Genomic DNA, 23,617 nt, shown 5'->3' with positions numbered 1-23,617 from the left:
ATCTATTGTTACTTACAAGCGCGAAATTGTTAATGTTGTTTGTTATCTTATTATAAAAATATAACAATACATTATTGTGTTATTCTTTATATTCAATTTTTCCTACATAACACTTCGAGTCTTTTATAGTATTTCCAAGCAAAATGGTTACAAACGTAATTTTTTAGTCTTCTATACTATCACTGATATGACTAACGAAAAAAAGAGGCAATAGTTCTGTTAGTTTTGTGCATAACACCTTATCCATGGTCGGTTTTGCGAGATAAATTTCTATATCACCGTTGGAATCTCGAAATTCTTTCAGGGTTTCGCGGCAAACTCCACAAGGAGCTGTGAAGAACTTTTGGTGTGCTACAACCACTACTGTTTTAATTTTCAAATAGCCGTCACTCACAGCTTTAGCTATAGCGGTACGTTCTGCGCATATTGTAGGCCCGAGAGCCGCAATCTCGATGTTGCATCCCGTGTACACCTTCTCGTCTTGCTCAGTAAGCAGCGCTGATCCCACTGCGAAGTGAGAATATGGTATGTAAGCCCTTTTACGTACTTCGACAGCTTGTTTCAGCATATCCTGTAGACGATCACCTGAAAAATACAATGTAAGTATACATGTTAGCATTGCTAAAATGCTATGCAAATAAAAATTGTAATGTTTAGCTGGCGTTTTCAAAGTTTAAGTTTGAAAAAATAAGTTTCAATTTTTTTTTACTAAGTACAAGAAAACTAATAACAAGCTTACGTTTAAATTTCGTAATTAACTAGAAGTAATGACTATAACACAATTGTAAAGAGTACTCCTGAAATAGTTGAACATTATTAACGCTAATTAAACATTGTTAAGACCGAGACTATATGGCCCGTCTTTTGTGTTAGCTTAGGTAGATGGGAAGTGTTTTTTCGATTGTTTTAAATTATTTTGGTTTGTCATTTCATTATCTCGTTAGCGACAGGAATAGTCTATAGTAAGAAGGGCATGCCAAAATAGAACTCACTATTATTAAAATATATTTTGACATGACCTTAATGGTTACTAATTTTTAGTTTAAGCTTGTTCTTGGACTATTACTGTTTGTGACCAAAATGGTAGGTAAAAATTTGAATTATTCAAAACCTAGACATACTTACTCAGGGTGTTGAAGTCAACTATTTTGAATTTATCCATGGGTGTGCGTGTTTTTATGTGAGATGTGCGAGACGCGTTTAACTTTGACGGCGGGCAGCGTCTTACTGATTATTTACACCAAGTGGACGGCATCGTTTATTAGCTGTTGTGCTTCATAATTGAATGAATGGTTTTTGCGCCCAATATGTTGTTTAACAGCTTGATAAATGTACGAAGTATACGCATAGTGTCTACGCAAGCAACTGTGAACATTACTACTCTTACATACCTAATAGGTACTGGTGTAAGAATAATTATGCACGCGACACGCGGCAATATCTAACTCTCTTCTATATGTGTGACAAATAAATTAATTTGAGCATTTTGAAAAGTCATACACTGACTGTAAATTCTGTTAAAGTTTTAGTTTTTTATTCTTTTTCTATGTCTGTGGTTCCATGTCATCTGTTATACACTTCAAACAAATATATGTTTTCAAGCTAACGTTATACGTTTTAATATGGTAGCAGAGCGATAAAAATTATTCCAAAATTATTACAATAGTGAGGAAAAATAGAGCTCTCGCTTATGCAATCATCAGGCATACAAATCAAGATCGGTCGGCTCGACGGTTCGCTAACTGGCTAACATGGAGATACAGGGTAAAATTACAACTGAAAAGTACTCCAGAAACGATAGAAGCAATAGAAGGAAAATTGAGGCCTAGTAATCCCGGAAAAATGGCTGAACCCGAGGTGTTGGCAAAATATAAATCTGAAATGGATCATTTTCAGAAATTTGACATTCAAGCCTTATTGATTCTTACGAAAAACATGACGGAAGAGACATTGCAAAAAATAATGCGATGCGAAACGTCAAGTGAGATGTGGAAAACACAGAAGCTACGATCTTTGTATGAGGTTCTTCCGCTATCAAAAAAGCGAGGTGCATAACATCCCCACACATATTTCTAATCTCAAAAATATATGATATGATTTAAACATTGAAATAGAAGGAAATGATCTTCCAGAGATTGTATTGATATGTAAAATACTAGATACACTTCCAGAACAGTATTTCAGTTTCAATATAGCTGGCTATCAATGAATAAGAGTGATCGGAATATTGAAAATCTCACGACGCAGTTATGTACTCATGAAAGAGCTCTAACAAATGCTAGTGAAAATGACACAAAGGTTGAAGCACTGGCAGTTATGAGGTCAAAAGAGAAAAGAAAGAATAAGGACTACATGAAAAAGTGTAATTACTGTGGCCAGCTTGGATATAGAGTCAAAACTTGCTCCAAATGGAAATCAGATGGGAGATCACCTAAACCGAAACCTACTTCGACTCAAAATCCATCTAATATCAGCATGAATTTAATGGCACTTGGCAGTAACACAACAGACAAGGACATTATGGTATATTGACAATGGTGCAACTAGTCACGTAACCAATAGAAGCGACTTGTTTAAGACCTTTGAATACTTTACTGGTGCTCATACAGTAACAACCGCCAACGGCACAGCGGGTCATGTAATTGGAAAAGGCAATCTTGAAATAGTGGCTGATGTACGAGGGACAAAGGAGTTAATAACTCTAAACGACATATGGTTCGTACATTCCATAAAGAAAAACTTATTTTCAGTGCTGTCAGCTCAAGATAGATTACAGAACACTGTGTTTGAGTCTCGAACTAAAATATGTGTTATGAAATTTGAAGGAGGACGAGTTCTATTGATTGGAAAAAAGATGCATATGGAGGCCTGTACAAAGTAATGGCTACAAATGTTAGAAGTCCTCATGAGATCAATTTTTTACATGACTCCAACATGATTCCATTATATCATGAACGTTTAGGACATCAGAACAAAGCACATGTGAAAAAGGTAATTGAGAAAGAGCTAGGCATAAAGCTGAAATTAGATTCAGAGTTTTGAGAAGGATGCATTTTTGGTAAAGCCCATCGATTCAAATTTGGCACATATTTCGTACTGTTTAAAGATGACTTCACTAAATTTCGCCAAGTCTATTTTCTGAAGAGAAAGGAGAAGTACACGAGAAACTTGAGCAAATGTTGGCAGAGACAAAGACTACTGGACATATTTAGGGGTATCTTACGAAAAAATGGAATCCGACAAAGAGTTACGATGCCATATACACAGGAACAGAACAGGTGTAGTGAGCGGGACAACAGGACACTTGTAGAATGTGCCAGAAGCATGATGTATGCACAAAAAAGGCACTGCCTCAAGGCTTGTGGGCTGAACTAGTCAATACAGCCGCTTACATAATAAACCGGACTCGTCCAACACAGCAAGATAAGTCGCCATATAAACTTTGGTTCGGTAATAAGATCAGTACAGAGTACTAAAAAAACCGACCACAAAAGTGCGCGGAATTACATATAATTACCAAGTTTTATTGAAATCGGTTACCGGAAAGTGCGCAAACCCGGATTCATCCCCTAGTTCGCCACTATACGGGAATTGACACTGGAGATAATAAAAATCGGTTCTCACTACCCAAAGTATATTGAGAGAAAAACGCCTTGAATTAAAGAATAGCAAAATCAACCATTAAAATAATTGCTCATTGTACTAAAATTTAGGCGCTATTTACAAAAAGTCTTCATGCGTGAACAGCCAGCCAGAGGTGGATGATTTACTTCAAAATTAAATGGGACCACTATGGAGGTACCCTCTTTCCAACAAAAACGAATCATGAAAATTGGTTCACAAATACCGGAGTTATCGCGTAACATACATACAAAAAAACATACAGTCGAATTGAGAACCTCCTCCTTTTTTGAAGTCGGTTAAAAAACCTAATATCAAACATTTAAGAATCGTTGGAAGCCTGCTATTCCCATATTTCGAAAAGCAATAGAAATAAAATGGACAAGAAAGCGTTAAGAGGATTCTTGATTGGCTACGACAATGATGATGGATATAGAGTTGGGTGTAAGGAAAATAACACAATTAGTAAGGTCAAGAGACGTTTCTATTCAAGAGAAGACACTCTCGCCAAAAAGTGAATATTTCATACAAGCATCTTTTGAAGATCCATTACCGGAGACATCTGCTAAAAACCAATCTAATGAAGAAACAGTTTACGGCGATGAAAACGATAAAAGTTGTGATGAAGATAACATCTTTGACAAGTCCATTGATTCACGTAGAGAAGTTGACACAGAGTTAGAAAGTGGCGATTATCTCTCTGCAAATAAACTCGAAGCTGAAGGCCTGAGAACACTGAGATTGAGAGATAAAATCAAATTCCCTACTAAGTTCAACGACTATGTTATGAATGTTGCTGACAATATGAAGCCAGCAAATATTGAACCAAACACATTCAAAGATGCAATGCTTCATCTTGACAAAGATAAATGGCTTGAAGTTATTACTAATGAGTTGAATCCCCTTAAAGAAAATGACACGTGGGAAATGGTACCATTACCTAAGAATAGGAAAGCCATCCCATGTAAATGGATCTACAAGGTAAAGACCAAACCCGACGGTGCTATTGAGAGATACAAAGCCCGATCGGTAATTAAAGGATTTACTCAAAGAAAGGACTCGACTATTATGAAACATTTAGTCCTGTTGCTAAGACAAGCACTATAAGAGCCTTGCTGAGTTTAGCCGCTAAAGAGAAAATGAAGCTAGGACAATTTGATGTGTCAACTGCGTTTCTTTATGGCACCTTGAACGAAGAGATATACATGAAGCCACCAGAAGGTCTGACTGATAACGATTATAAAATGGCATGCAAACTTAAGAAAAGTCTGTATGGGTTAAAGTAAAAACCGATATGCTGGAACGCTTGCATTACCGAATATATAATGCAAATTGGTTTTCAACAAAGTTCTGCAGATCCGTGTCTGTTCACCAGAGCAGAAGGTGAGAGAAAAGGTGTAACAGCTTTATATGTCGATGACGGATTGGTGGCTGCACCTGACGAGAAGGGAGTGGAAGATTTGTACGAAGAGCTCAGAAAAAGATCCAAAATTACCACTAAGCCTGCGTCATACTTTCTTGGCATAGAAATAAAGTGTAATGACAATGGATCTATAAAAATAGATCAGAATAACTAAGCGAGAAAAGTTTTACAACGTTTTGGTATGACAAACAGCAAGTCCGCACCAACCCCAATTGTAAAAGAGTAATGACAATTGATAACCAAGATCAGTTCCCATATCGTGAAGCAGTAGGTGCGTTATCGTATCTTATGGTAGATACAAGACCAGATATAGCATTCGCAGTTGGAGTGATCTCGAGAAACTTACAAAACCGTACTGATGGAGACATAACAAAAGTCAAAAGAATATTTCGCTACATTAGAGGTACAATGAAGTACTGCATTATATACATACAGAGGTAATAATAAATCCATTGTTATGTGTAATCATGCCGATCTTGGAGGTGATCCGACCACAGGATGATCAACATCACGGATGGTCTGCGTGTTTTCCAGTGAAGCTATCTCCTGGCAAAGTCAGCGTCAGAAAACAGTAGCACTTTCATCAAGCGAAGCTGAAATGGTAGCTGCAACAAAAAAATATTCGCGAACTACTGTGGCTGAAGCGAATAATTGAGGACGTAGCTATGGAGGTGCAAACCTAAATAGCATTGCTGATTGATAGTGAGTCTGTACTAAAACTTAGGATGAAACCTATAGAAAACCACTACCTCACGAAGCATATGCACGTTCAGAGGCGGCACTTCTTCTTTCGAGAATGTTTACTAAAAAATTAAGAGAACATGTTAGCGCATTAAGTGCCCTCGGAGAAGAATATTGCTGAAGTGATGACAAAGCCACTGTACAAGCCATGGCTACTCTATCTAATGGAACCAATAGGTCACCAGTGAAGAAGAGAGGGAATGTTAAGGAGAAGGTTTTATAACTAGTTTTTATTCTTCATCTATGTCTGTCGATCCATGTCATTTGTTATATACACTTCAAACAAATATATATTTTCAAGCTAACGTTAGTACGTTTTAATAAATTCTAGCTTCATTCCGTCTCGTGGTGATCTCATTGCATTAATATGCCACTAAGGAGGCAACGAGAGACGTATTTGAATTCAACTGAGAGAATCTGAACAATGACACCCTTCAGTGCACAGGTAGCTTTCGGAAATATATAAATGCACACGTGGCCGAACGGTTACCTTGCTGGTGTGCCAAGCAAGGTCTCGGGTTCGATTCCCGGCTCGAAAGAAAAATTTGTATGGCCTACATTTATTTCTCTTAATAAGTTTGGGTGCAATTTGTGGTTGTCTGTTGTAAAAAAATAGTTATTTTGTTATGGAAGGCTGCAAAGTTGTTGTTCGACGCAAGTGCTTGTAGCACGTGAGGAAGGTTCAAAAATAGAATCCTGAGAGTAGCGATGGTTTCAAGACACGAGGCCTTAGAGCATCTCGAGACAAAACAATAACAACAACAAAACAACTTTTCACCCCACTATAGCGAGGAAAAAGACAGTTGAACTATAACAAATCAGTTTAGACCTCCGACGAATTAAAATAATCTAATAATCAAAATTAGTTATCGTTGTCAATTTAACGTCAACTATAATAAGAATAAAATATACCATCCATTGGTTTAATCCATTTAAATTACATAAATAATGTACGACAAATCGCGTAGTTGAACGTATCATTGTTTTTTTTTTCTAAATAAGCTGCTTTAAAATAAGTTACTGAAAAATAACAGAATACACTGACACAACTAGTAATATTTAGCAAACAATCAGGAACTTGTTCAAATCACAATTCTACGAAAAATAGACTATACTTCCGAATAATATACTAACTTACCGATGTATGTCTACCATTCGTATGATGGAACGCGGGCGGTTCAACACGCACCAAAATCTATGAAATTTATATTGTCGCTTTTAAATTAATAATGAACGATTTCCCTTAAACACGGCTAATGCGCAGTCCACAACGCGAACGAGGCTAGCTAACTTAGCTTAGGTCATGTAGTTGCATGCAACCAACTAAGCTAACTTAGCTTAGCTCAGCTCACGTGGTTGCATGCAATTATTATTTAATAATAAATAAATAAATAATCTTATCAAAGGTAAGCAAATTACAATTTATTATATTCATTAAACTCTACTACTCATTCGTAAGGCAGGTTCTTCTGAGAGGAACGTACAATAAGTTGAAGATATTGGTAAATAAACTTTTGTCATTTACAACAATTATTTTAATTTATTTAAGTTTAGTTTACATTTATCATTTACAACATTTTTGTATGTAGATTCGTAAAGCTTAGCACATCGCATCATCTTTGTTAACTAGTATAATTAATTTAGCTTTTGTAACTTAGAAATTAATAGTTTGTTTCATACAACTAAAAGATAACGGAAGAGCAGGACTTCCTGTCACAGGTGGATGACACCTACTAGGTAGTCCGAACCTTATGTAAAAACACCTTAAAAAAACGAAATAAACTTTTATAATTTTCAAAGCTAAGCTAAGAAAATACGTAAGTAGTGACATATGGATACGTGCGGGGGTGAAGGACGGCAGAAGGGCGACATACTTTATATAGCTAGCGGGATCGTTGGGTTAATTTACTTACCTTAGTTCGCAGTGTGAACCGAAGTATGAAAAGATGCCTATAGCGAGGAAAATGGTTTCCTCGCTATGGTGAGGAGGAAAGTTGTGTATTTCGCTCGGCAGCAAAATTGTTTTGCGTTTTTACGTGTCGTGCCTTGAAACCTGAGCGTAGTGATCACAAAGCACTAGCGTCAAACAACAGCTTTGCAGCCTTGCATAACAAACAACTATTTCCGATCTTTTATAACATATATCAATTTACAAAATTTATATACCTATCCGTCATCGCCGTAATGGCGCATTTACACCGGATTGCCTGCCCTAATTCGGCAGAATATTTCGTCTGCCGAAGGCGACGCAGTCGACTCGCCATTCACACCGAGTCGTCTGCCCCCTTCGGCAGACTACTTCGCCTAGCAGAAGTCGCCGCACCCATTCGCTTCGATCGACTTCGACTGCAAACTACCGTCTGACGACTCACTATTTACACTAACCTAACCTAACGACTTGGTGTAAATGCGCCCTAACCTTATCATTGAGTTTACATTCGTAATAAAAACAATCTTCACTTAATAATTGTTTATTTAAACGACATAATGTACCTAATTCATAAAAAGCGGTAACTTAATTTACATTATAAATTCAAAGGCATTATATGTATGTAGATTTTTACAGCTAAGTAACACAAAACTTACAACCAATAGAATGACTAAGTTGAATTAACATTTTAATTTCCACTCATTTAATTACAGCACAAACTTAAAGAAATATAGGTGAACCATATTTTAAGCGGTGAATAAAAAGGGGATATTCATTACTGGACATGTTGAATGACGTTGTAGAATAAATCTTGAATACTAAAAAAACAACTTCTCCACCCAGGTTTGTGGAAGGAAAAATAAGTATTCTAATTTCTACTGGAACATATTACAATTAAACAATTTTTTTCGGATTTAATTTGCACGTGTTTGCTTTTTAAAGAAACCTATGTTTCGGGCCCTTTACCACCGTCACGGCTGTTAAATATACGCGACTTAGATCCAAAAAAATAGTTTAATTTTCAAATATGCAGTATTTAAATTATAAAACTGCACAGAGAAGTTACGTTTCTGTAGATAGCTAGATCGTAGACAGTGCTACCATCAAAATAGGCCCTAAAATGAAAGTCCACGCGAATATAATATCCTTCTTAGAAAATACCTTACAAGTTACAAGTGACTATTAGCACCACGTTTTCTTTCCATTGTGAAAAGCTGTTTACGTTAAATTACATAGAAATGCTTAATAAGGTACTATAATTTACATTAGGAAATATTTCGATTATAAATGCCACGGGTTTAGAACACTTTATACCCCTGAGACAACCCATCAATGGATTATTTTATCCTATAATACATTACCTATATAAATGACTAAAATTCCGTTAAGTCCACTTCAATTAGCTTTACAATTACTTTTAGAGCGATTACTCACGTCAACTTTTAGACTCAATTTACATTGCGGCTGAACGGAATAGAACGGAAGTGTCAACTTCGCGTCGGTGCGCGAGAAGGCGCTCACAGTCGCTGGAATGTTCTGGCGACTGCGCCTTGTGGCTGTAGTCTTTCGTCGACTTTTGACATCAAAATGCGACCATAAAGTTAATTACGCTATGTACAATATAGTTACAGTTAGTTACGAAAATTCGCTTCCATTCCGTTCCGCCGCAATATAAATTGAGGCTTAGCAGCGACGCAAACGCGCGACTGCATCGATGCTGTCGCTTATGATGAATCAATAAAAACGTGTATCAGGATTGTATCGCTGCGTAAGTCGCGCGTGTGTGTAAAGGTAGACGATTAGCGACTGAATCGCTGCAATCGCGCTGCTAAACATCGCCGCGTGTAATCGCTCTTAGGGTCAGCCATACACCTTAACAAATACAGATACCTCGGAGGCCATAAGGTCTCTATCGTCATCAAGGTGGACAGAAAAAATTACCAATACCGTCAACACTTCCTTTATTGTGGCAATACTTAAGGCTCATTATCTTCCAAAGCAGATAGGAGAGTTTATTTAACCAACCCATAGGATTTAGTTACTGCCAACAGGGGGTCTACTCTCGATCTCCGTCCGAAACAATTATTGCCAAATAAGCAATGCTTGACCAAATGAAAAGACGCGTGATGCGAATGAAGCTTCATACTGGATACTTGTCTTTTAATTTTGTCGAATATTACTTATATATTGACAGTAACTGTTTCGGGACGGATGTCGGACGGAGATCGAGGGTAGCCCCCCAGAATATATTACGTGTTTGGTTATATACATATATATATATATTTATATGTTGTCTCCTCTCCACTTTGATTTTAATGGGCCTTACCTACTTTAGTCAATCAATCAACCTTATTTTGATTCATATAAAGTAAATAAATTTGCAACACTAGACAGTAATATTGTTCTAACTTTTTACATTATATTTCTCTGATAACAAGTCAAGACGTCACTACAATTATAAAATCACAAGACACTGATGTCCCTTCTGGCATGCGTTTGGCAGAGACGAATTCGATTGCCATTGCTAAATAATAGTTTTGACTTAGTACTACACTTTAAAGAATAAAGATAAGTAGAAAGGGCAACATTATATATTTAACCCCGACAAATTACGAAACAACGTTTACTTTTAGTAAATGTAACAAAATGGACGCCAATATGTCCTTCCAACTTGTGAAAAGACACCTGCCTTCCAGCAGGTATATACAAAAAGCACTTGACCATTATGGCAACACTGTGCTGGATAGTACATGTTTTACCTGCTGGACTATTTACCAGAACGGACACCACCCAACATAACATTGGCATAGGTTCTCATTACTCGTAGCCTGCTGAATCAACAAGTCTACTTGTTTCTGTACAGACACTACTTCGTCAATGTGTTGGAAGTCACGACCCGTCAGCTTGTCTCTGACTCTATTTACGATCGCTAACGCGCGTTTGTTTAAATTAGTTTCCGAGGGTTGATCCAAGGTTTCGTTGAGGCCTATATGGGCTTTACTTCGACTTGGTTGGGGGGACGATGCAGGGTCAGAAGAAGAAGCGACCTCGGCGTCGCCTCGGGACCGCCGTCCGGCGTCTATAAGCCTCCAGTTGAGTAAAGGATCGTACACAAATGCTTCAAGTACGGCCATCACGCTGTCTTTGTGACGATGCAGCACCTCCATTACAGATTCACATGTTCGGCGATAGGTCCCTTCGATGCCTGTTACCTGAGTAAATAGGGAACATAAAATTAGTGAGAAAAAATATATGTGTATATACCATAGAGTATATAACCAGAAATGACGAGACGAAATATGGGTCATCCATCCCCGGCAACTCATCAGGCAAATGGGCCTTATATCACTTTTAAATATCAACTCCCGTTTCTGAGAAATCACAAATTAGAAAGCTGAAATATTACAGCGCCAACAACTGACCTGTGTGTTTGTCTCTGTATATTCTAAAAATATTCTGTATTTATTGTAATAAAGATAATATCTCTAGCAAAGGAGGCTGTTCCATTCCGTGGTGTGGGAAAAACAGCAAAACATCTAATTACAAAACAAACGGAATCACATTTCATCGGTAATTAAATATGTAATTTAGCTATTTTCGTCTATTATAGCAAGGCTCAAGTTGAACTGGTCGATTTGAAGTGAAGCAATTGACGACACTCGTCAATTGTTTCGAATTCGGGGTGGCCAATCGGAGCGCAGTTGTCACAGTAATGATTTGGCAGAATAGTTTTCAAACAAATTAAATGAACTTTCGTCTCCTTTTCTGGTTATATAGTCGATGGTGTATATATATAATTTATTGATCAACACAAAGAAAAATTTCGGGTCCACTTGACTGGACCGAACCAGTGTCTGTTTCTTACAAGTGGCGCCGACGGATAAAAATGACGTTTAAACCTAATAAATACAAAGATCTGTAAGAAAGAGAGTTAAGTCCTTAAGATCTGCTGTCTGTAGCTCAGTTGATGAAGAGCCGTGACCATGGCATGGCAACAGACACTGGTTTGAGGTATTATTCTTTGCGTTGTTCCATCTTTGTATCAATAATAATAACAAACTCGTGCAGTATTTTCACAAAAAATTTATGAATATCATGTTAGTAAAAATTTATGATATTCAAATTATATACCTTCTAATGACACTAATTGCGTTATTGCCTTCTTTATTCTATTTTGAGTGTTGGACTACTCGTGTCAAGTTCAATTTTTATTCATATACATTTTAATAACAAGAATAGCCGGATTTGATTATCTATTTTGAATTAAAATGAAAAACTTTAAAATGTCTCCTCTTTGTATTTTTCACAAACATAGTACTAAATACAGTGTACTAAAGTGTAGGGAAGTGTAGTAAAGTGTAGTGTACTAAATACATAGTACTAAATGCATGAACTTACAAAAATTGACAATTCATATGAACTTGTGCTCCGTAGAATATTTATCAACTGCAATTACTAGCTGCTCGTAAGCAGGCAACACTTTTGGGCAATGAACTGTCATTTTACTTAGTCTTCAAAAACGGCAGACTATACTGTACTAATTTTCATAGTTTTCTAGGTTGTCCATACAAACTTTCATTCCCAATTTCACCCCCTTTAAGATTTATTTTCGTGACAAAAAGTAGCCTATATCCTTATCCTGGGTTCAATCTATCTCTAAACCAAAATTTATCAAAATTGCTTCAGCGGTCTAGGCGTGAAAACGTAACAGACAGAGTTACTTTCGACTTTATAATATTAGTTTGGATAAAAATGATATTCTTGACTATAGTGTCCGCTGCTTGTACATTTTAATATAGTACCCCAACCCCCCAATACGACCTTACATATAATCAAAAGATCACAATATAATTTTCACTACATTTACAAACATTCATTCATGCCATCATGCGCATAACTTACCTCCATAGCATTAATCAACATCCTAGTCAATCTGAACGGAATCTTCTCTGGGAACTTATCTCTAGTTACAGCAACTTCAAAACAATCTCCAAAATCGATATGTAAAAATTTCCCAGTTACTCTGTCCAACATAGTGTTAGATGGATGCCTATCGCCGAGTCCGAGGATATATCCCACCATAGACATGACGGCCAAAGACCGCGTGTAGTTGGTGCGACGTTCGAACCATACTTCTGATGATGGGCTCTTCAACCAGAGGAGTTTGGCTAAGTCATCTCCTGCAGTATGTTCTAAGGCATGTTCGAATACTTCCACCTGAAAAAAAAATCGACTTATTACATAATGAAAAATCTCCAGGACTACTACGAGTTAGTGGAAATAAAACACCTTCAAAATTTGATACATAAAAACATTGACTTACAATTATATGGACGTCGGGTCTAAAAAGTGTCCGCACTTGTAAGGCGCTAAAATCGTATACAGAGCGCGACACTCCGCTTTAGTCTTCATTTGTTCTACTGACAGCGCGATACTGCGATGACATTACAATTTAAATTTCGAATAGGTTGACTTGGGACATTTTTTTCGTGGTTTTTGTATTAGACCCGTCGTCCATTTATTTGTAAGTCAATGCATAAAAACAAAATTTAGTTTTTAACCAGTATAGAAAATTGTTTTTTTTGGCGTACACAATAGAGATGAAACGGATAGTGATTTGGCCGGAATCCGGATATCCGGCGTACACTTAGGCCGGATAGTCGGATTTCCGGCTGCCGTAATCTGAACCACTGCCATAAACATGTCGCTACCGGTTTAGTTTAGGTTAGTGAGTGAATGCAGTTTCACATCGATGCTTTGATTTGTTGTGGACTCTTGGTTTTTATAAAAATGATTAATTTATTCGACAATACAAACAAATACGTAACAGAAAAATGTTAACAGTGAAAAAAAACCGCAAATTTGGCAATATTTCAATATCAGTGATGTTTGTTTGTTGTGCTTCGTTCTTGCGATGGAGAATGAATAAGCTATTACACAATTCTTTGGCTATATTAAAATTTGTAGTTATATACTTGATATTCTTGATACGCCCGTTATTATTTTGTTTCAATTTGATTTCATTATAATTTGTTTGTGATCTAACTAATTCTAAGCCTTGATACCAGATTCGCAAAACAGATTTAATCTACTCACATGTTTTATTATTGTAGGTAACAGAGTCAAGAGCACGTCAAACTCAACACTTAAGACTTAAATCCAACTCTGTGCCGCTTATGATAAGAACGGTCCAAAGTACAAAGTGTCAAGCTTGACGGGCTCTTGACTGTTTGTGTACAAATTGTCTTCCTCGTCGTCGAATTGTGATCCTGTAGTTGCTGTTTATCCTATTACTATCATCTTTAATCAATAAATCAATTTCTTTGGCGTACTGATTTTGAATTTTTGTCAGTTTTAAGCTTCCGGCCGGATGGTCGGATATTGTTCTACTATCCGGCCGGATAGTAAAAATAAGCCGGATAGTTACCGGATATCCGTCTCATCTCTAGTACACAATCATGTCAAGTAGAAACGAAAAATTGTACCAACCTTTTGCATTAACATTAATTTCTCTAAATCAGAAGCCATTCTCTGCATGATCCTATGTTCTATATTAAGTAGGCACTTCCTCTTCTCTCTATAGTCTCTTATGAGCGAGTGAAGGGTATCACAATGGGGTACCCAACCGATGAGACCGGAATTCGTCGACAGTGGAATAACAGCGTATCTTTGTATAGCTAGATCGCGACGAAAGGTATCGGGATCTGCCTGTAGTAACGTATTGACTAGACCAAATAGTTGCATCACACGCTCGTCTTGCCTCAAGTCTTCGTGACCTTTTAGTAGGAACAAGTAGTCTTTTCCATTAGAACCCCTTATGCAGAGGCGACGCGGTCTCTGTTTCGATGTTATTACCTGAAAACCAGTAGGCGAGTTTGATTATAAAGACCTAAATATACGATCTCTACTTTTGCACTAATTTTTTTTAAAGCCCCGTACTAAGGAAACCCTGTGTCGCTGGCGCCATGGACACACACATTAGACAACCACAAATTACACCCAAACTCGCGAGAGAAATAAAGTAGGGCATACAAATATATCTCCCGGCCCTGGAATCGAACCTGGGACCTCTGCGTGGCAGACCAGCATCGTAACATTTGGTCACAGAGGCAGTTAGGTTAGTAATAGGTTCAATAGGCACATACGGCGCACTATAAGTTTCCGGAACTGGCGACTTACATAAACAATATTTAAAAAGTAATTACAACATTTGAAAATGGAACTCTTTAGGTGTAGGATACAATTTGTTTCATCTGACTGTCACTTGTTTTTACATTGTGGCGTCATTTTAGAAATTGGTTGTTCACATCACCATGGATTTATCTCGTGAAAATTTTTGTAGTATATTTTTCTACGACTTTAAGTGTAAGTGAACAGCTCAGCGGAGCTTCCCTCGGCTTCAAACTGCTTTTGGCGATGAAGCACCATGCAAGACGCCTATTTATAGCTGGTTTGCAGAATTCAAACGCGGTCGTGTGAATCTCAGTGACGAATTTCGTGATTGTCGCCCCTCCACTGCTGTGAATAACAAAAACATTGATGCTGTGCGCCGTATGATCAAAACAATCAGGCATGTGACTTACCATGAGATTCGGGCATCTTTAGGCATAGACATGAGTCAAATGCAATCTATACCGCACAAACATTAAGGTGTGAAAAAGCTGTGCTCTCGGTGGATCCCAAACAAATTGACTGAGTTTCAAAAAACGGATCGCGTCACTTGGTGCAATTCCATGCTTACCAGATTCAACGAAACGGCGTCAAATTTGGTGTGGGACATAGTAACAGGTGAGGAAACATGGATTTATAGTTACGATCCCAAAACAAAGCGGCAATCGAGCTATGGGTCTTTCGAGATGAGCCGAAACCAACCAAAGTGGCACGCGTGCAAAGTGCATCTAAGCGGATGATAGCTTCTTTTTTTAATAAAACTGGACACGTGGTTACTGTTGCTTTGGAGAATCGTTGTACCGTGAATAGTGATTGGTACACGACCATTCGTTTGCCGAAAGTTATTGACAAACCCCGTAAAAATAACCGTAAACGCCGTATCATCTTGCACCACGATAATGCCAGTTCTCACACGGCCAGACAGACAAATGAATTTTTGAAGGTGAACAACGGTGACCTTATGAGCCATCCCGCGTACAGTCCCGACCTGGCACCTTGTGACTTTTATTTATTTCCAAATATTAAGAACCAATTACACGATCAACGATTTTCATCACCCGAAGAGGCTGTCGAAGAATATGAAAAATATGTTTCAGAGATTGTCACGGAGGAGTGGCATAAATGTTTTCAAAATTGGTTTTTTCTTATGATGAAAAAGTGCATTAACGCTAATGGAGAATATTTTGAGAAACAATAAACTCATTTCTATCCATTTTTTTCTTATTCATTCCGGAAACTTATGGTGCGCCTCACGTACATAAAACGATTGTTAATTTTTGGCAGTGTTGGTTTTTATATTTACCGAAAGGCTGCTTTGTATATGCGCGATGCGGATAAGCTCCTGATCAGGGACGTAGGAGCCCGGCACCGCTAGTTCCAAGTCGCGGCAGTTCAGCAGCCGCGGACTCACATACTGTAACTCCAAGGACGTGAGTTGCGGCAATTGACGACTGATGCGCCGGAACACGTGGTAGTACAGGTCCCACGCTTGGTTCAGATCTCGCACTAGCCCGGATTCCTATCAAATTCAAACATCTCTAATAATAACCTCTTCAAACAAAATACAATACAAATTATCGAGAATGGATTATAAGTTACCTTGAAACGATTACACCATTCTTGCGCTTCATTTAAATCTCTAGCATAAGCTTGACTGAATGACACCTCCTTGAGCGTTTGCGGACCTCGCTCCAGCATCGCGTGGAGTGGCTCCAATGTTTTGAACATCGCCTTTACATCATGCTCGCTGAAATACAACCTAGAAGCTTCTTCCAAAGCCTCGTGCCATTGCTCATGCCATAAAATTGCCACCCTAATTAGCTCCTCCGATATCATAGCTGCCTGATTGACCAAGTTGCTTGAGTGGGTACACATCGATTTCAAAATTTGATTTGCAGCGTTCTTTCGAGCCACAAAAGACGATTTAGAAGCCACAGTCAAAGGATAGACCAAGGCTTGAGGATGTGACTTTCCAATGTCGATCAATAGTGAGTGAATCAATTTTCCCACTAAAGCCCTTGGTGTATCGATTCTGGCAATGAGCTGGGGTATTACTTGGAGCCATACGTTGATTTCTATTGTTCTTATTCCTTCTACAAGTGCCTCATGTACAGCTGGGTGATGGCCATAGTCGAACCACAAAGTCAGCAATCTCAAAGTATCTTGAAGAGAACTTCCATGAGATAGATTTATGGATTTGAAGAATCCGTCTACAGCAGGTACAGTATATTGTTGGATATACTCAAGCGGAGACTTCTTTTCACTAACTTGAGATCCATCTAAACGAGTTTCCTGGTGTTTATAGAACAAGACGGTTTCAAAGTTCATGTAGGCCCAAGCATGCCATGCTTTGTACCAATCAGAAGCAAGTTCAGTGGCCGAAAAATAGTTCCTTAAAATTTCGTGAACAGAGTCTTCACCAATTCCAAGTAAAGATTCACACCAGGAGCCCAATTTTAAATGACAACGTGCTAACAGTCTGCAATGCTCCGAGTCACCTGTTCCAGCACTATCGACGTAGCGCTGTAATTGACTAAAGGCCAATTGTTTATCTCCAGCTACCCACAAATGTTTAGCATAAGCGAGAGTCAACCTTGGTTCATGAGTAGGTAAAGGCAGTTCTTGGTTTTGACTAGGGTCTGTTCCTAATAACATTACTAAAGTCCTGTGTGCTTGGCGCGGTGCACCACTCTTTCTGCAAAGAGAAGCAAATTTGAGCCAAGTGGCCATGTCTTCCTGCGGTGTCAGAACTAAACTGCGTACTTGAAGAATTTTGCGCCAATCTTCAACCAATCTTTGGCCGCCTTGCAGTCTTGTCCACCAGGCTTGTCGAATTGAATCTCTTCTCTCTGATGCTATTTTATAAGTTATCACTTCTTCTAACTCTGCAAGTAATTGGGCATTGACTAGCGCTCCGTAAGCTCTCTGATAACTTTCACCAGCTACAGCAGTAAGTTCAGAATCCAATAAGGTTCGTGCTTGATCGATATACATCTTCGACAGTCCGAAATCACCATTGTGAATATTAAGCACAGCTCGGTAAAAGGCCCCGTCTTGAGTATTTTCGGGCAAGAAACTCACGTAGTTGGCCATTGAGTCCCATTCATTTAAGCCCCATGCGGCTGCGGCGGCAAGTCTTGCAGCTTTGTACTTTTCATCGTCAGTCATCTTTGACCACCGTGTCGATACTGTTTTGTACAGCTTGACCCATTCACCTAGAGCCTCAAAACAACGTAATTCGCCAAGACTGGCTTCCGTGTTTTCCGGTTCTGCAACTAGTTTTTCTTCATACAGGTTGAGAGCTTTCTCCCAATTATGGAGTTTTTCATACCATCTGATCTGAACTTTCAAACTGAGGTCACCGGCTTCACGCTGAGCCATCACTCTTTCGAGTAGACCTTCCGCTGCTTCTTTTTGTTGCAGTTTGTTATTTATATGAATTAAGGCTTCTACAACTTGTGAAGTTGCACCACTGCGAAATTCCTCCTCCTGCATTCAATAAAGTAGATTTCAAAAGAATATACTCAAACAATATAAAATTTTTCATAGCATTTTCAAGATATACATACCTTATAATGCAGTGCTTTGGCGTACGCTCTACAATTCATAGCTCTTTCCCCCAGCAAATGCGTGGATATTGGCAAAGCGCCCCCTTCACAATGTTCCATAAATTCAGCAAGATTTAGAACAGTGTGTGCCAACTCTGGAGCATCTGGCGCAGTAAGTGCTTGTTCTAAAGCATTTGAGAGTTCAGTGCGTGATGTCATATCAAGTTCGGTCCAACAAGACACGAACGCCGCATTGAATAGATCTCGTAGCAGTTGGGAATAGTTGTGTGCAAGAGCTAGACACGCCCTGTGTAAAGGAATTTTGTATTTAGCAGAAGATCACTTAACATGACTAATTTGATTATTTCGTATAATTTTAAACATACCTAAGAGCAGGACTATGAGATTCAGTAAGCAATCCAATGCTGAATCTTCTAAGCCATTCAAACCAGTCATCTTTCGAGACGCGGCTGCTAACCGTCCAAGCTAATTTCAAGTTATGTGCATTTACATACAACTTGCGGATTGATTGCGACGTGTCAGTAGTTACAAACCGGCCCTATAAAACAAGACAACATGAAAGAAAAACTCTATGAAAATAATTAAAGACAGCGTCTTAATAAGCAGCAAATTACCTCTTGGTTGCTATTTCTAGGCTTTTGCCTAGTGCTTTGCAAGTCGTCCACCCCTAGTGTAGTACTAGACTGCAATTTCGATAGCAACAATTCATAATTTGAATGCTGAATTCGATGTTTTATTATGACTTTTTGTACAAGGGGTATGAAGTCGTTGTATTTACGCCCAAGTTGGACGATCAAAGCACACAATGTGTCCATTGCCGTAGTACGTAAAGACGAGCAACTGTCCAGGCTCCTCACAAGTGGATGTATGATGCGCGATACTAGTTCGTTGTAGTTCAACGAATCCGATAGGTAATCGACAGTTTCCATTGCAACCTTTGCAACATTGACGGGACAATCAGTCGCATCAAATAATTTGACGATTGAAGGTATAACCAAATGCATATAGTCATCCAAGTTGTCTTCGAATTTTTGTAATGCAAATAGGAGCTTCTCAGTGACAAATCTGTCTTTACTTGTGTCATGTGCCAGTACACGTAAAATTTGTGGCATTAATTGAGGTAAATACACTTTAAATTCAGAACCCAGGGCTGTTGCGATGTGCTCGACAAGCAATATTAAAGTGGGCTGTAATGGACTGTTTGGTGTCCAAAACTCTTTGATGAGGTCGAATATTTTGTCAAGGTAATTTCGAATGTGCTGTTTGACAATGGCTATCAATTTAGCCAATTGAGTGAAAAGAAATTTTCGAAAATCGTTGTTGTCTGTCGCTCGCGCAACGTACAGTAAACTTGGTGTTACGCGTGAAATGTATGGAACACACTTAATGCCAAGGGATTGAAATATGAAAGTCACTGCCTGAACAACACTAGTGTGATGTTGCTGCAATGTTGGATCTCGCAATATCCGCATGAGTGTCGAGATCACAATCGCCGGGTAATATTCATCAAGTACAGGCGATGACATGTTCACTAGCATTTCACTTGTGGTCATATCAAAGTTGTTCTCCTCAGATTTGCTGTCTGCAGCTGGTACCAAACTTTTAGTCATTTTGAGTTTGTAAGGATCTAATGCGCCTAGCAATCCTAAAACGCGTATAGTTTCTCTTCTGTCTTTGGGCTGTTGCTCAGTTTTCAAAAAATTTAGTAGAACATCCATGAGACTGGGGTACTCTGTGTAAGGAGTAACAACATATCCTGTTGCACTAATCAATTGACCAAAAGTCCACAAACCGATGCTTCTTTTCTCAGTGGCAATAGCATCTGAGAGTAAGTCTAAGAGAATAGACAGAAGTTCAGGTAAACATTTTTTAAGGCCTGTGTTGTCGCAATGTACATCAGCTAGATCACCAATTGCCTTCAATACACTGATTATAACACCCGGATTTGAATCAGGTTCTTTTAGTTTTGGAACCAGTATATTGAGTACTGTCTCTGTATAAGGCTTTACAAGCTTTGGGGCACGTAAAATAAGATTGTCAAGCATTCGCGCTGCCTGCTCTTTGTTTCTACTCATGCCTGAGTGTTCTAATTCGGTCAGGAATTGTATAAGCGTTTTCCGAAGACCAGGCATGACGTATGCAGGATTCACGGTGCTTAGTCTGCCCACAGTACAAATAGCCAGTTCCCGAATTTCGAGATGTTCATCATTCATTGCAATGAAAAGGAAGCTGAGATTTTCAATTTGTGCCAAGTGGATATCAAATATCTCATGTAATGATTCTAGTACCCAGTATCGGACTTCATAATCAGGGTCAGTGACAGCCACTACTAAAAACTTGCCAACCACTTCAGCAGTGAGCATTGTTAGAGTTCTGGATGGAGTATTTCTCGTTCTAATCATAGCATCAGATAGTAGTTTGGCAGTAGTTTTGACAGATTCCAGCCTTACTTCCTGGTATTCACTTTGCAAAAAATGTTCTGCACAACGTCTAACAAATGTGAGTAAGCTGTGTTCTCCCTCAAAGTGAAATGTACCAAGGGTTCTTAAAGCAAGCACAATGCTAGCTGTATCTTGAGGTTCAAAAACTAAATTCATATTGCTCATTTGCTGTTCCACACTCCTTGGAACACCAGGATGGAGGAAGGGTTTATTTCTTAAAACCAAAGAGAGCATGTTTAATAAGCCTTCTGAGATTTCTGATCTAAGTGTGGGCAAATTGTTACTTAGTTCTTTAAGGCAAATTGTTAGGGATGGACTAAGACCAGTAGCAAACATTGCATCAAGTAGTTCTCTTATATCACCAATGACAAGATCTTTAACAGCACTGCTCAGTAAAGTGATGCAGGCAAAGATAGATGGATCAACCCACATTCTTTTCTTGCTCTGAGAGTCCCTCACAGGCAATGCTTGTTTGATTACATCCATTGTTCTTGGGATGTAGATTTTAATATCATTTTCAATAGCTGCTGCTAGTAGGCCAAGTGTGATGAAGGCCATGTTTCTGTCTTTTTCCCTGCTGCGAATGCATGAGAGTAAGTAGCTCATAGTACCACTGACATACTTTTTTAAAAAAAGCTCTTTGTCAAATGCTGCCAGTCTAGGTATATTGATAAGCAAAACTTGTGGTACTCCTTGGGTTTTTAGCTGTCTTTGAGCCATCACATCTAAAACACAAACAAAAACAGTAAGTAGATGTCACATTAGCCAAGAATTCTCAATACATCAAAACATATAAAACATAAATTAAAAATAACAACACCCTGACACATTGTATGGTTGAAAACTTTACAGTGACTGGAAAAAAAAGCTGATAATATTTAAACAGCTGGGTGGATGTTCATCAAACATTGCTAAGAACCATCCCAATTAAAACCAGCTTCAAAAAAAGTTGATTTGAGACTGACATACAAGCACACACACACACAGAGGCTTCAAGCTTATAACTCTCTCTCTTTGCATTGAGGGTAAAAAATAATTGTTCTACCATAAAGAAACCAACTAACCTTGACAAATCTTTTCAAACTTTGAAGTTAATAGGTTACGACAAACTTCAGATTCATATATAGGAACTGGATACTGAACATTTTCAGTTTTAAATCCATCACTAAGGTATCCTCTCTTCACAGACGGGCTGTGTATTTTAGAAGTTATGATAATGTCATCAGATACTGTGTTGTCTTTCTGTGTATCCAAACTTTGCATGAGAGTTGTGTATTTCTTTTCCCAAGTTGCATTGGAACATCTAAACAGTTCATTCAAAATTAATAGACCTCCGTGGACTCTATCTTCTCTAGTAATTCCTTTTTCCTTGATAGGTATGTCTTCAAATGATGTCATTGCTTCTTCATAGCACTGATTGTACCACTGAGGTTTTGCTGTTGACTGCTTGGCAGATTCCCTCTGAGCTGTAACCATTAAGCCTGCCCTCAGAGCTTTCGCAGCGGCTTCTCTTATTTGCTGCTTTGGATCTTTCAGCGCTATTAGTATATGGTCAAAGAACCCCGAAACCTGCTGGTAGAAATAAGTTGGCATTGCAATTGCCATCTCTTTAAGTAGTAAAACTGCTGAATGACGCCTCCCTTCATTTCTTTCTTCAGATAACCATTCAAAGGCTCTTTTAACTTCAAATTCAACATACTCGGCTCTCTTCACACCAGACACTGTAGCTAACCGCCCAACAGTTTTGGCTGCTAACTCCATTACTCCCACATCAGAAGAAGGGAGCAAATTACGTAAATAATTGGCAAAGCGAGTGATTCTAGTCTTTGTGGTATCACAGTCACCGCCAATCAGGCACACTGAAAAAATGTATAAGAAATCAAGTTAAATTCAATGTAATAAAGTGGAGGTTTCAATATATTAAAAAAGGAATGCAAAAGAAGTTATAAACTTTTATAATAAAAAATAAGGGTTATGAATACCTATCGCAAGCACGCCGCCTTTTTTCTCATGGACATCATTGCTCGATACCATTTCAAAAATTTGATGGTTGAATTCATCGAGAAACTGTGTAAGTTCTTCCTGTGGCACTTCTCGAAGTTCCGTTTTTGCATAGTGATAAAGCTCCCGTGCTGTCTTGATTTGTACGTCCACATTTCGGGACTTTAGCCCCGCAACAAACTGCGCCACTTGATTCGACATTCTGATAATTGTGTACCTTCTAATAGATGTAAGTCATTGTAAATATTTATCTGCTTGGCGCAGATAAGCTCTCACCTGTATAATTATTGCGTGGTTAAGCAAATAAACATTAATTTTCGAAAAAATAAAAATAAACAAACCACATTTGCCTATATCAACCATAGACTAAGGAGTTTACTTTTTAAAAATTTGACAGCCTGACGTAGAGTCGTCCTGAACCGGTATATTAAAAAAAAAATCTCGTTATAGTTAATCGATTATTCGAATCGATTTCTGCGGAACTTTATGTTTTGTGGTATGCACACTCACTATTTCGTATACTTCTAATAATTTTTGTTCCATGCATTGATGGTGTTGTAGTTAATATTATTTGCCAAGTTGTAATGCAAAAAAACAAAGATAGAGTTTTTGTCTGTGTTATATGGCCGAAATTTCATTCATTTCGAGCTTCCATTTCTTTCTGTCTCGTATGGAATATCTATACACGGGCGGTCATCGTTGAAGATTTCCGTATAAATTA

The 23,617-nt window shown here is 38.3% G+C and overlaps 2 protein-coding genes across 2 annotated transcripts; both read right to left on the bottom strand.

Moving 5' to 3' along the window:
* Nucleotides 1-77: 77 nt before the first annotated feature.
* On the bottom strand, nt 78-1,452 carry LOC113231444 (cytidine deaminase-like). The gene is made up of 2 exons (XM_026465765.1): nt 1,126-1,452; nt 78-585 (listed from the first exon to the last, which is right to left on the bottom strand). Exons 1-2 carry the CDS (start codon nt 1,160-1,162, stop codon nt 164-166), a joined length of 459 nt encoding a protein of 152 aa, XP_026321550.1. The 5' UTR covers nt 1,163-1,452; the 3' UTR covers nt 78-163.
* A 6,844-nt stretch (nt 1,453-8,296) lies between these two features.
* LOC113231460 (serine/threonine-protein kinase mTOR) lies at nt 8,297-23,152 on the bottom strand. The gene is made up of 10 exons (XM_026465787.1): nt 22,878-23,152; nt 21,960-22,754; nt 19,069-21,620; nt 18,820-18,992; nt 18,455-18,740; nt 16,485-18,374; nt 16,189-16,404; nt 14,205-14,570; nt 12,618-12,932; nt 8,297-10,927 (listed from the first exon to the last, which is right to left on the bottom strand). The coding sequence occupies exons 1-10, from the start codon at nt 23,095-23,097 to the stop codon at nt 10,487-10,489; spliced, it is 7,254 nt and encodes a 2,417-aa protein (XP_026321572.1). The 5' UTR covers nt 23,098-23,152; the 3' UTR covers nt 8,297-10,486.
* Between the last annotated feature and the right edge of the window lie 465 nt (nt 23,153-23,617).

Source organism: Hyposmocoma kahamanoa, unplaced genomic scaffold, assembly GCF_003589595.1.
Source record: "Hyposmocoma kahamanoa isolate Upper Pololo Valley unplaced genomic scaffold, ASM358959v1 65, whole genome shotgun sequence".
In the NCBI taxonomy this organism is placed as follows: Eukaryota; Metazoa; Arthropoda; class Insecta; order Lepidoptera; family Cosmopterigidae; genus Hyposmocoma; species Hyposmocoma kahamanoa.
Note: the sequence above shows the minus strand (reverse complement) of the source record. Positions and strands in the feature narration are given on the sequence as shown.